Here is a 13,067-nt window from a genome sequence, read left to right as displayed (position 1 = left end):
GGGTATCCACTGTGTCAGGGGGTCAAGCAGAAGACCAGCAGGTGTTCGCTCTGTGGAGCAGCTCCACATCCTGAAGGTACCCGGGGTGTTGCGCAACTACGATTGTGTGCTTGGCGGGACATCAGGGAGCAGTGTTAGATTTGTTACAGTTTTTTTGTGTGATTTATGTGATTACCCAAACTCCGCAATCTCAGTTTTGACTGACCAGTCTCAGCACCAGGAGAGAATCCATAACCTCCCATTTGACTGGGACAACTTCTGGGACTTCATGTGGAGTTTTGTCTTTTGGTTGCAGATACCTTTGCGAATCATGCTTGTGCAGCAAGAGCACCACTTAGTGTCATGTGAGGTGCAAAGGCACCAGAGGCAGATGTCGTGGGTGTACAGAAATTACATTTGTTGGTTACAGTCCTAACAGTTCGAAACCTGTAGACTTAGGTTCCATATCTGCACACTGTATGAGTTTTTGACAGGAAAAAATATTTTCCTGAGGAGGAGAGCTTGTCGGAGGCCCACACTGCTTCCTCTGGATACACGTCGGAAAAGAACAGAAAAAAAGGAACTGACATCAGCACATGGAGGTGGCACATATTTAGAGACCCCAAAATCATATCCTAGGTGGGATTGAGGCAACAAAAAGCCACGAAACGCCACCTGCTAGCTCTGGATACACGTTGTTAGGAACAGAAAAAAGGAACTGACAGGACATGAAGGAGGCACATACAGGGACCCCCAAGTCATATTCGAGGTGGGATTTAGCCAACAAAAGCCACGAAACGCCACCTAACAACCTACAAGGAAATTGCTGCAAAGTTTCCGTATCCAGTCTGGCACCTGGGTATATTTACAAGGTGAGCAATCTGCGGTTTGAAATCTCTATTAGAAAGCTAGGAAATTATGGATGGATGGATGGATGGATAGAGATAGAGATAGAGAGAGAGAGAGAGATATATATGTTTCGAGGTCAGGCTATGAAATGCAGGGGACAAAGGATGTCAAACGATTGCTATCTTCCCCGCCCATAATGGGCAATATCCCATTGAGGTGTTAGGCATGTCCTGTGTTCCTGGCTGGCAGCACCACGGTGCTCCTTGCACTAAAGTTATCAAAGCAGAAAAAAGGTTGCGTTATTCAGTTTATTGAATACATTACAACGAAATAAATCTTCAAATACTCACCACGATCACCGAGATGTTACAACACACACACACTTTTCTATATTTGAGATTGTCACATGTCGTTTGGTGGAACAGAATGCAAGAATGCCAGCATTACAGAAGTTAACCAGGTTGTATACTTCACTTTCTCTGCAGCATTCGTTACTTACGTTTCTCTGGCTCAGAAAAATGTTTATCCACAGCGTAGTCCCAGTCAAAAATGTACCGATAGTAGCAGAGCTGGGCGTACAAGGCCTTGTCAGGATACTGCAGTACAAATTTAAAAAATACAGTTGTGAGTAAGCCTGATATAACACAAATGAAAACATGCTTCATTGACTTCTGAACGGGCTTCAGGGAATTGCAAAGGCCCTAAAGACTATGATAATTCCAAGTAAAAGGGTAAAAAACGAATTATTCAGGATTAACACAGGTTGATTATCAGGGAAGACTGTCTCAACCTAGTCATGCTTCTGTTTCTTAATCAGCTCGTCTTTTTCAAGGACCCCTCCACCCCCAAAAAACACTTTACTCTTCAATTGTGCTTCATTTGAAATATAGCAGATGTAAATTGGGTACAAAAACTGCGAACAAGTGTTTCTGGATATGGTGACAAAATGTTAAGCACAAATGAGTACAAAGCCTAGTATTGGCGTAGAAAATAAATATCCTGGACATGTATAGTATATAACTTTTTTTTAATAAAAAGAAAGTTTCTGCCTCGAATGACAGGAGTTTACAAGCCAGTCGACTAAAGTTTTCGGAATAGGGACATAGTTCTACATTCACTGCTCTGAAAGGTCAGCGATAGGGCGGCGAGTGGACTGAATGTTGTCCCTGTTTCAAGGCTGGTTAAGGGGCCTGTCGCACAAGTTACTTACCTTCGGTAACAATATATCTGTAAGAAACATTAGTTAGTTAGATTCCTTATCTTAGAATAACCCCCAGGCTTCGGAGTGGATCCGGAAAGTTTTTGTCAGCAGTACCTCTGGGCGTTGATAGGCGTCGTCTGCGGCTCCGCGCCCGTCGTCGTGATCGCCAGACTGATGTCGGAGTACTTAGATGCCGTAATTGCGCGCTGACGTCATTTCTGTACATAGCTTTCCACGCCAGGAACGCAGAGCCATGCAAGAAACCGACACTGGTGCTATGAAACTAGGGCCCTGAAAGGGATGACCTTAATCCCTAGATATCGGTTCGCAGAACCGGGAGGATGGGTGGGGCGGTAAGGAATCTAACTAATGTTTCTTACAGATATATCGTTACCGAAAGTAAGTAACTTGTGCATTTGAAAGAAACAGGTTAGTGTTAGATTCCTTACCTTGGAATAGATACCCCAGCAATACCAACCCCGGTGGTGGGTCTGCGAACAAAGATCACACCAGGAAGTCCTGGAGAACGGAACGGCCGAAAAAGCCATCTCTCCGGACTTGGCTGTCGAAGCAGTAGTGCTTGGCAAACGTGTGCAGCGAGGCCCACGTAGCTGCCTGACAAATGTCCTGCAAAGGGACTCCCCGTCCCAGGGCATTAGTAGCCGCCGTGGCCCGAGTGGAAATGGCAGGCAGCCCGTCAGGAGGATCCTTTTTAGCCAAGGAATAACAGACCTTGATACACAAAACAACCCACCGAGATAAGGTCCGTTTGTGCACCGCCTGTCCCTTCTTAGGGCTTACGTAGCCAACCAAAAGTTGGTCGTCCACCCGGAACTGTTGTGTTCAGTTCCGGTAAAAGGAAAGTAACCACCATGGGTAGAAAAGAAGGATGAGTCCTCAGAACAACTTTGTCCGGATGGAGAGAGAGAAAGGAGGCTTAGAACAAAGAGCCTGGAGCTCACTCACTCTTCTGGCAGAGGTGATGGCAACCAGGAAGGCAGTTTTGAGAGTCAGAAGATGAAGAGGACAGTTGTGGAGTGGCTCAAACGGAGCACACATGAGATAGGTTAATACCAGGTTCAAGTCCCACTGAGGTATTACGAAAGGACCAGGAGGAAACATGTGAGTAATTCCTTTCAAGAACCTATTTACAACGGGGACTTAAAGAGAGAGGGCTGATCAGGAAGCCTCAAGAAGGCTCAAACAGCCGAAAGATATCCCTTGATGGTGCCCAGAGCAGAGCCCTGCTGGGCCAGGGAAAGAAGAAAGAGGAGAACCTCAGAAAGAGGGGCGTAAAGGGGATCCACAGCCTTTGCTGTGCACCATGCCACAAATTTGTTCCACCTGCAGGCGTATACCGTTTTAGTGGAGGGACGCCCCGCTGTCAGAATGACATCACAGACTTCAGGTGGCAATTCAAATGGCATCAACTGCCGCCGCTCAATCTCCACGCATGGAGGTGGAGGCTAGACAGGTTCGGGTTGAGGACCGTCCCCTGCTGCTGCAACAGAGGGTCCTCCTGATGAGGCAGTCAAATTGGAGTTCGATTGACTGACTGAGTAGCTCGGGATACCAGTATCTTCGTGCCCAATCAGGAGCCACAAGGATAACTTGGGCCCGGTCGCGCCCGATCTTCTTCAGCACTCTGGGCAGAAGTGGTATAGGCGGAAAGGCGTACAACAGACCGCAGCTCCACTCGCGACGAAAAGCGTCGCGAGCGAGTGGCGCCTTGGAAATTCCAACGCGCAGAACTGATGACATTGCGCGTTCTCTTCGGTGGTGAATAGATCTAACCAAGACTCTCCCCACTGCTGAAAGAGGCCTTGCGCCACGTCCAAGTTCAAACGCCATTCGTGATCCATCATGCACTGACGGCTGAGTTTGTCCGCCCTGGCGTTCAGGGAACCTGCCAGGTGTTGAACCACCAGGGTCACGCCCTGATGTTCCACCCATTGCCAGAGACGCAGAGCCTTCTGGCATAGGGTCCACGACCCCACCCTGCCCTGTTTGTTGCAGTACCACATGGTGGTGAACACCTGCACTACACTCCCCCGGACAGAGGGGAGGAATGCCTTCAGTGCAAGTCGGATCGCCTACAGCGCCAGAAGGTTGATATGGAGCCGGGACTCCGCCGGAGACCAGAGGCCTCTAATCTCCGCCTCTCCGTTGTGGTCCCCCCAGCCCTGGAAGGACACGTCGGTCACAACTACGTGCTCCGGTTGGGGTAGGGAGAGGGATCTGCCGCTGACCCACTCGCGGTCCGTGAGCCACCACTGCAACTGTTTTGCAGTGCCCTCTGAGATTAAGACATGGTCGGACAAGTTGCCCTGATGCTGGGCCCACTGAAACTTCAGGTCCCACTGCAGAGCCCGCATCCGCCACCTGGCGTGATGCACCAGAAGGATGCAGGAGGCCACCAGCCCCAGAAGCCGCAGCGTCAACCTGACCGAGACTCGGGATAACGGCTGAAAGATCCGAATCATAGCCTGAATATCCCGAACCCGCTGTTCGGGAGGATAAACCCGAAACTGCGCTTAGTCTAGAACCGCTCCGATGAAGAGGAGCTTCTGAGAGGGAAACAGGTGTGACTTCGGCACATTGATGGAGAACCCCAGCAGGTGCAGGAGGTCGGCCGAAGTCTGGAGGTGGCTGACGACTGTCTGGGGCGAGCCCGCCTTCAACAACCAGTCGTCGAGGTAGGGAAAGACTGAAAACCCTAACCTGCGCAGATGAGCTGCGACCACCGCCATCACTTTCGTGAACAACCGACGGGCGCTGGTAAGGCCGAAGGGGAGCACGTTAAACTGAAAGTGCTCGTGGCCTACCGTGAACCGCAGGTAGCGCCGGTGGGCCGGCAGAACGGGGATGTGGAAATACGCGTCCTGCAAGTCCAACGCTACCATCCAGTCTCCTGGGTCCAGGGCAGCAAGGACCTGAGCTAGTGTCAGCATCTTGAACTTCTCCTGCCGGAGGAAGCCGTGGACGTTCCGCAGGTCCAAGATAGGGCGTAGGCCCTCTTTGCTCTTCTTGGGTACCAGAAAGTAGTGGGAGTAACAACCACACCCTACTTCTGGCCCAGGAACGCGCTTGATGGCCCCCTTGACCAAGAGGGCCGTAACTTCCTCTCGGAGAAGTGACAAGTGATTCCCCGACACGCGGTGGTACTGCGGTAGCATGGCTGGAGGGGTCGCCTCGAAGGGGAGGGAGTAGCCCCTTCGGACGATTTGCAGCACCCACCTGTACGATGTAACAGTGCACCAGTGAAGGTGGTGATGGCGAACCCTGCACCCCAACTGGCGTCACATGGGCCTGAAAGCTCGGACTAGGAAGGTTTTGAGGCGGATGCTGCAGGGGCAGGGGTGGACTGGCCGCGCCATTGTCTCCGACCGCCGGCATGGCGGTTTCCACGTACGCCACCACGCTGAACGGTAGTCTGCGGTCCGTGGCTGGCTGCACGTGTGGGGGCGCCCCTTCCTTGGCCACGTAAGGTGCGAAAGTCAGCCGATGGCTGGCGCGGGGCCGAGATGCCCAAGGACTTGGCCGTAGCCCTCGAGTCCTTAAAGAGCTCAAGCAAATGGTCTGCCTTGTCGCCAAAGAGGCGACGGCCATCAAACGGCATGTCCATAAGAGTGTTCTGGACATCAACCGAGAAGTTGGCGGACCTCAACCAGGCGTGGCGACGAATCGCCACCGTCGTTGCCATCGCTCTGACAAGTGAGTCTGTGGTATCCAGCCCACACCGGATGGAGTACCGTGACGCATCTCGACCCTCCGCAAGGGCTTGGGTGAGTTTAGTCAGGACCTCCTCCGGACATTGTGGCAGCACGTCCGCGACTGTGTCCCACAGAGACTGGGTGTAGTGGCCCAAGAGGCATGCGGTGTTGACTAACCGCAATCCCAAACTCAGGGAGGAGAATACTTTCTTCCCGTACTGCTCATACCTCTTGAATTCCCGATCAGGGGGAGCCGTTGGGAATGCGGTCTGGGAGTTAGAGGCCTGGATGACCAGGCTCTCGGGGGTGGGGTGGGTGGACAGGAAAGCAGGGTCGCCCGGAGCCGGGCTGTAGCGTCTGGCCACGTTCCTATCTCCAGGTTGACCTGTAGCGGGCTTGGACCAAGTGCCCAGAAGAACGTCAGACAAGGCCTCATTAAACGGCAGCAGAGGCTCGGCCGAGCTTGCCTGCGGTCGAAGGTCCTCAGTGAGGTTAGTCCTCACGGCCGCGACGGGGAGCTCAAGGCCCAAGGCCTTGGCTGCCCGCGTCACCACCACACTATAAGCAGCCCCCTCCTCCGTAGCCACAGTAGGAGGGGAGACAAAACCAGTGTCTGGCGAGGTGTCCATACCACTGGCGTCCCCTAGCTCACCTGACCAGTCCTGATAAGATTGGCACTCTCGTGCCAGAGGGTCTTCAGACCCCTCCCAATCTCCCTCACCACCCATATCCTGAGACTCAGGACCAAAGGATGGGGCCGGGTCATAGAAGTTGAAGTCTCCCATCGGCGTCGGATACGGCGCCGGACCCGAATCGAGGGAGGGATCGGGGACAACACCCTGGGGGCCGGCGAGGTCGTGAGGTCGACCGGCGGCGACCCGGATCCGGATCTTGCGGGAGCCTGCGGCGCCGGGACCGAAGTACCGGCGGCGTTGGGACCGAAGCACCCGACCCGCTAGGACTCCCAGGTGGAACCGCAGAACCCGAAGGTGCCGCGGAGCCCGACGGAGGAGTGAGCGACCTCATGGCAGTGAGGAAGGCCTCGATCTCCTCCGGCGTCGCGTGCTGCCCAGGGACCGTCAGGGTATGAAGCAAGCCGCGACGCCCGCGGAGCCGCGCGGGCGGTGTCGCCCGAACCCCCGGCCGCGTCGCGCGAGCGTCGGGGGGAGTCGGAAGAGCGATGACGTCTCTTCGACTTCTTGTGCTTACCGGAGGAGCCCGAAGACCGTGGACGACTCCCGGAGCCATGGTGGCTCCGACCCCGCGACCGGTCCCTCGACCTCCTCGCGGACCGGGACCTCGAGCGGCGCGGGGCCGACTGCCAGAGCTCGAGCCGCTTGCGGGACTGCTCCCGCCTAGCCTTAGACGTCAAGGCTCGACAGTCGAAGCAGGCCTTGTCGTTGTGGCCCAGGCAATGAAGACACCGGCGATGGGGGGTCGGTAACCGACATCGATCGATCGCAGTCGGCGAAGGGTTTTGAACCCGGGCATCCCTAACGGCACCGTCGGAGTCGAACAGACTTCGAAATAGATCAAAAATGATCGAAAAAGTTTAGTCAAAAATTGACTAAGGGTACCACTTTTTCCGGAGCGGCGCTTGCTGGCGCGAAAAAAGAAGAACTGACGTCAGCGCGCGAGGGCGGCGTCTAAGTACTCCGGTGACATCATTCCGGCACCCCCTACAGAGCCGCAGACGACGCCTACCGAAGCGCAAGGGTACTGCTACGCAAAAGTTTCGGGATCCAGCCCGATGCCTGGGGATATTCTAAGGTAAGGAATCTAAAACTAACCTGTTTCTTTCAGATACAACACTCACTCAACCGGTAGAAGTGGAAATTTGACATTTTAAAGAGATGCATTGTTTTGTGGTATGTGACAGCAGTCCTGTTAATTTGCTTGGACGCAATATACTCTCCAAAATGAACTGTGACATTTACTGTTCACCAGATGGATTTGCTTTTCAAACAGCAGATGATGACAATCTGAATAAAATGACCATGTCGATAATATAAGTATGGGACTTAACAGGAGAAGAGATCGGTCTAATGAAAGGTGTGAGTCCTGTAAAAATTTCTGTAAAAGAAGGAGCTAGTTACTGGAATACCCCACAGTATAAATTAAAACCAGAAATAATTGAAGGAGTAACCCATGTGATTGACAAAATGATTGAGCAAGGAATTCTGAAAGAAATCATGAGTAGCACCTCCCCTGACTCATACACCTTCCGCCTTAAACTCACGCAAAAAATATAAGCAACATGCCACACCTCACAACTTTGCTTCCCCAAGTCTACCTCACAACAATGTTACACCACAAAAGCAACACAACACTCCAACTCACTCTCAAACACCATCTCCAACACATACACATGTAGACCTATCAAAATGTCTTAGCTTGCTGGATGAGGAACACGATACAGAACAGCTACACAATTGCTATCCTAATACAGCTAATACCAGCACTAAAAACACACCTGCTGTAGGAAGGTAGATCCCTGACTATGGTTGCCCCCAACTTTTTTGCCTGGTGTTTTGCTGGTTTTCTGACTTAGTTGACCTGAGGCCCTGCTATTCAGGACCTCAGCTCTCTCTGTTAAAATGGATTCCATGTACCCTAGGTACATATCCAATTGGATACTGAGTCACCTTATCAGTCCCTGTACAGTGTACCTTAGGTACCCAGGGCATAGGTGTACCCAGGGCCTACCAGGGGCTGCAGCATGTATTATGCCACCCCTGGCTGGCCATCCAAATCTGACACAAATGGCTGCTTGACAGCTGGGGCAAGGTGGTGTAATCACCCTTTGCTTTAGATATAGTATACCTATATCTAAACCTAACTGGACACACAGATCTCCTATCAGTCACTCCTATGGCAGGCCTTAACAATCCTGAAGGCAGAGTGCTTGGAATCGTGTGAGATAGTGCTCTGGCATGAGCTGAGCCTGTCTGCGGCTTTCGGGATCTATCCCGTAGCCGTTTCCATGATAGCGTCAGACCATATACTCTTAAGTGCCTTATAATCCTCGCGGTTATGGTAACTTTGGACTGACATTATCTAAACATGTCGTGTAAGGTGTCATACGCTTTGGAATACTACCCCCTCGCCAGTTCTGGCAACGGGGGTAGCATTCCACCCCTCTAGAGGGAGAAGACATGTTGGTAACCTGTAACCCCGGTTAAAGTCAGACATAGCCTTAGCTCCACAAAATGGATGCTGCCACCGAGACACAAGTCTGCCCTCCTGCTGCTGGGAGTCCTCCCAGAGCAGGAGGCAAGGACAAAGGGTTTCCTGTCAGGGGCGGTGCCAGCACCGTCCCAGACAGGATTTTGTGTATCCTACGTAGGCAGGGCTTTAGAGGAAGGTGACTGCAAGTGGCACCCCGGTGCTCACTATGCATAGGCCGGCTTGAACCAGTTTCAGGGACACTCCAGACCCTGAGCTGGGGAAAAGCCCGCCAAAGGAGAGGGGTGTAACCACCCCCCTCCTAGTCCCACCCATAGGGCAGGACTTAGTCGCGTGCCAGCCCCCTTTTTCAGGATAAAGGTAGGAACTGGCCCCCTTCCAAACGAGATCAATCTTTGAATCCTGAACCGACTTTCTACGAGAGGAACTCAAGACTCTTCCTAAGATTTCTCCCTTGTGACTAAGGAGTAGTCACCCTGCAGCAGCAGGCACCAACCAAGCATCGCGGTCTGCTGTAAGTCTCTCCTCCGGATCAAGACTGCCCAGCACGACGAGAACCGGCTTCCCTGGCACCTCTGACCTCAACCTGCATCATCAGCCCAGCTGTGATCCGTGGGTGTGACGAGACCTCGAGGGACCGGCCATCTTTGAAGACTGCACGACGCTTGTCCAGCACGACCACCGAGTGACCCTCGACTGAGTGCTTTGGGGTAAGAGAAGCCCCGACCCTGAGCAGCTCCAGCACCGAAGTTCAGCCCCCCTGCATCCACGAGATCTGCGTGGGGCCCTTCTGCTCTTTGCTGCTCACCGCGTTGTCCAGGTCACTTGCCCGTTGGCTAGTGGCCCTCTTACGACGCTTCACGACGACAAACACCGCTGGTCTGGTTGCTCCAGACTAGCCCTTGCTCCCCTCCAAAAGAGGAGCACCCTGGACCCTCCTGGTCCACTCCAGACTCCATTTTAAGTCCACCGCGTGGGCTTGCATTTGCCAAGACTTGTTGCCCCAATCCTGGGTCCAGCGACGTCGACAGCAGAGACCATCGTGGGACAGCTCGCACCTCCATCCTGGTCGCCGACAACGCCTCCTGGTCCGAGAGACTGCAGAGCCCAGCAGCGCCCACTCACCTGGTCGAGGTGACTTCGTCCGGTGCCATCCTGGTGCCCACCTAAATCACTGGCTAGTGATTCAGAACTTGGTCCCCTCTGCTTACAGGTCTTCTTCTTCCCTGATCCAGGCTTGGATCACCACGAACTCCTTCACTGGCCGCCTGCCAGCAACTTCTTTCTTCAGGCTCCTGGTTCTTCAACGAGGGTATCCGACGCAACTTGAACCCTATGCAGCCGCAGCCCCTGGGCTAGGTAAACTGAGTACTGCGGTGCTCCAGCATAGTCCAACACCCTAAGTGTTCGGATCCACTCTTGTTTTCGACCCACCTAGTCGGGTTCGCCCGAGAACAGTAACTTTGTGATTGCTAGTATCCATAGACTTCTTCCCGCATTACGCATGAGAGTTCCCACTCTGCACACGGCGTCCCTAGGCCTCCTGCTTCTAATCCAAGGGTTCAGCATTGTAGGCCTAGCGTTTCTACAGTCTAGAAAAGTATTACTTACCTGCTAGTAACTTCGCATTCCACTTCTTGTGTATATGGTTTTTCGTGCCCCTCGGGCATTTGTGTAAATTGTGCGACTAAGTATTTTCATAAGAGTTTCATTGTGTGCTTAGCTCCCTGTCTCATAAAGAGCCAGGGTAGTCTTGTTATAAATAAATATCTGTTTATTTTTGATAACAACTTGTGTGGTGTCCTTTCACTTGGTGTTCAAGGGGTAATGTGATGGTAAAACAGCTGGCTTAACACGCCCTCTAGAGTTTAGCCTTAGACTGCTCGTATCCATGCTACTAGGATAGCTGGTCTATCAGGTTGACTTACAACCAATCATAAATAAGGGTTGTTTGGACTGATACATAGTGATCACTAGAATAGTGAGCACTGCATATCAGGCCAACTTCTCACACCTGCTACACACCCACATAATACTGATCACTCTTCTACAAAACAAAGTCCCACTATCACCATAGGGCACTCTATACACTGTCTACTAATAAATGCTCGATCCCTCTCTAAAAACAAGCATCACATCTACGACCTTCTCACCGATGCAAAACCATACATACTATTCATAATCATGGTTGGGAGAGGATATGGCTCCAGTCCTGCATGAAGCCATTCCTCTAGGCTATCAAATAATCACCCAAAATCGTATAGCAAAAAAAGGAGGTGGTCTAGCTGTTGTATTAAGGCAAACAATACATATCACTAAAGTTTACAACATCTCCATAAAGAATTGTGAGGCTCTTCTAACAAGATGCAATCCTACACTGTCTTCCACCTTTAACTTCCTGCTCCTTTACAGACCTCCACCTAGCAAGGCAACATTCCCAGATGCACTTCTAGACACAGTTTCAAACCTGATAACAATACACTCCAACCTATGCGTTCTGGGTGACCTTAACATTCGGTTTGATAAAACCAATATGACCAATCCAAAAACAATAATCACCGGCCTAGACGCATTGAACCTGCAACAGATTGTCCACAATCCGACACACACCGCTGGACATATCCTAGATGTCATTTTTGCTAATACTGAACTAGTTACCTTTCAAACTTTAACTCCAGTCACATGGTCAGACCACCACTTGCTTGCCAACATAAAACAACACTAAACGACTCACCTATAACTACCTTACATCCCTTCACCTATCGGCCGTGGAACAAACTCAATTTGGAACACTTGGAAACACAACTAACATCCAGTATAAATCTGGAAACCATAAATTCTGTTCAGAATCTATATGAGTGGCTACAGGAAGCTTTTGACATCCTGATACCACTCAAAACCACACAACAGAACAAAAGAAAAAAAGAGCTTTGGAGAAACATAGAAATAAAAGACATAAAACAACAAATTAGAAAGCTGCAACGTACCTGGCTCAAAAGAAACGCCAAACAAGACAAACTTCACCTACAGAAAATTAACAGATTATATAAGTCGGCTATCAAAAAAGCTAAGAAAAGGTATTATTCAGACAGAATTCAAAACGCTAAATGTGCAAATAAAGAATTCTATAACATACTCAATGAATTTCGCAAACCAAATTGCCTAGAAGGAACTCCTCCTGTTACTCAAGATTTCACAGACAAACTGGCAAATCATTACACAGACAAAGCAGACACGTTGGACTCGTACTTAAAACAGAAACAAAGCACCAGCACTAACCCTTTTACAAAACAACTATCCAAGAATGCTTTATTCAAGCCTTTCCGTTCCTTCCAACACATCTCACACAATGAATTTATGGACCTGGTCACAGCAAGCAGGCCTGCCGGCAGCCCTTCTGAACCCTGTCCACCACAAACTTTCCAGACAGTTCTTTTAACAACCTCTGCTGCCATTCCAGTAAGAATCATCAAGGATTCCTTAACTACTGGAATATTTCCAGAAGAACTCAAAGTCATACATACGCCCTTTACTGAAGAAAACAAACTTGGACCCGCTGAACCCTGACAACTACAGACCCATTACAAATGGACCTTTCCTGGGCAAACTGATAGAAAGAGCAGCGTTCGCCCAGATGTCACAATTAATTGAAGAGAATGACATACTTTCAGATTTCCAAACAGGATTCCGTCCGGGAAGAGGCACTGAATCTGCCCTCCTTGCCATCTGGGATGACCTAAAGAATACAGTTGACCGCAACGGGGTTGCTGCGCTACTCCTCTTGGACCTCTCAGCTGCCTTTGACACGGTTGACCATGACACTCTGAAACAAAGACTTTATGAAGCCGGCATAGAGCGAACTGCTCTAGACTGGATCGCGTCCTACCTTCGAAACAGAACTAATGTCATCCATACCCCACCTTTCTCGTACAAACCGTACTCCACAAAATCAGGAGTCCCTCAAGGTTCTATCATCTCGCCCATGCTTTTCAACATTTACATGAAGACTTTACCAGTACTGATCAATAAATGTCACCTCACGTGCTACAACTATGCAGATGACACGCAAATACTCCTTCAACTGGAATGCCCCAAAGACATTGGAAAATCACCAATTTTCAGCTGTCTCAGAGCTGTGA

General features: G+C 50.9%; 1 protein-coding gene across 1 annotated transcript in view; it reads right to left on the bottom strand.

Moving 5' to 3' along the window:
• POLA1 (DNA polymerase alpha 1, catalytic subunit) overlaps positions 1-13,067 on the bottom strand; it is a 1,864,208-nt gene that overhangs the window by 38,972 nt on the left and 1,812,169 nt on the right. Inside the window, exon 36 of the mRNA XM_078657805.1 lies at positions 1,328-1,424. Within this exon, the coding sequence (XP_078513931.1) occupies positions 1,328-1,424 (97 nt within the window). The remainder of the gene's footprint in view (positions 1-1,327; positions 1,425-13,067) is intronic.

The sequence above is a fragment of the Lissotriton helveticus genome, chromosome 8 (genome assembly GCF_964261635.1).
Source record: "Lissotriton helveticus chromosome 8, aLisHel1.1, whole genome shotgun sequence".
NCBI classification, from domain to species: domain Eukaryota; kingdom Metazoa; phylum Chordata; class Amphibia; order Caudata; family Salamandridae; genus Lissotriton; species Lissotriton helveticus.
Note: the sequence above shows the minus strand (reverse complement) of the source record. Positions and strands in the feature narration are given on the sequence as shown.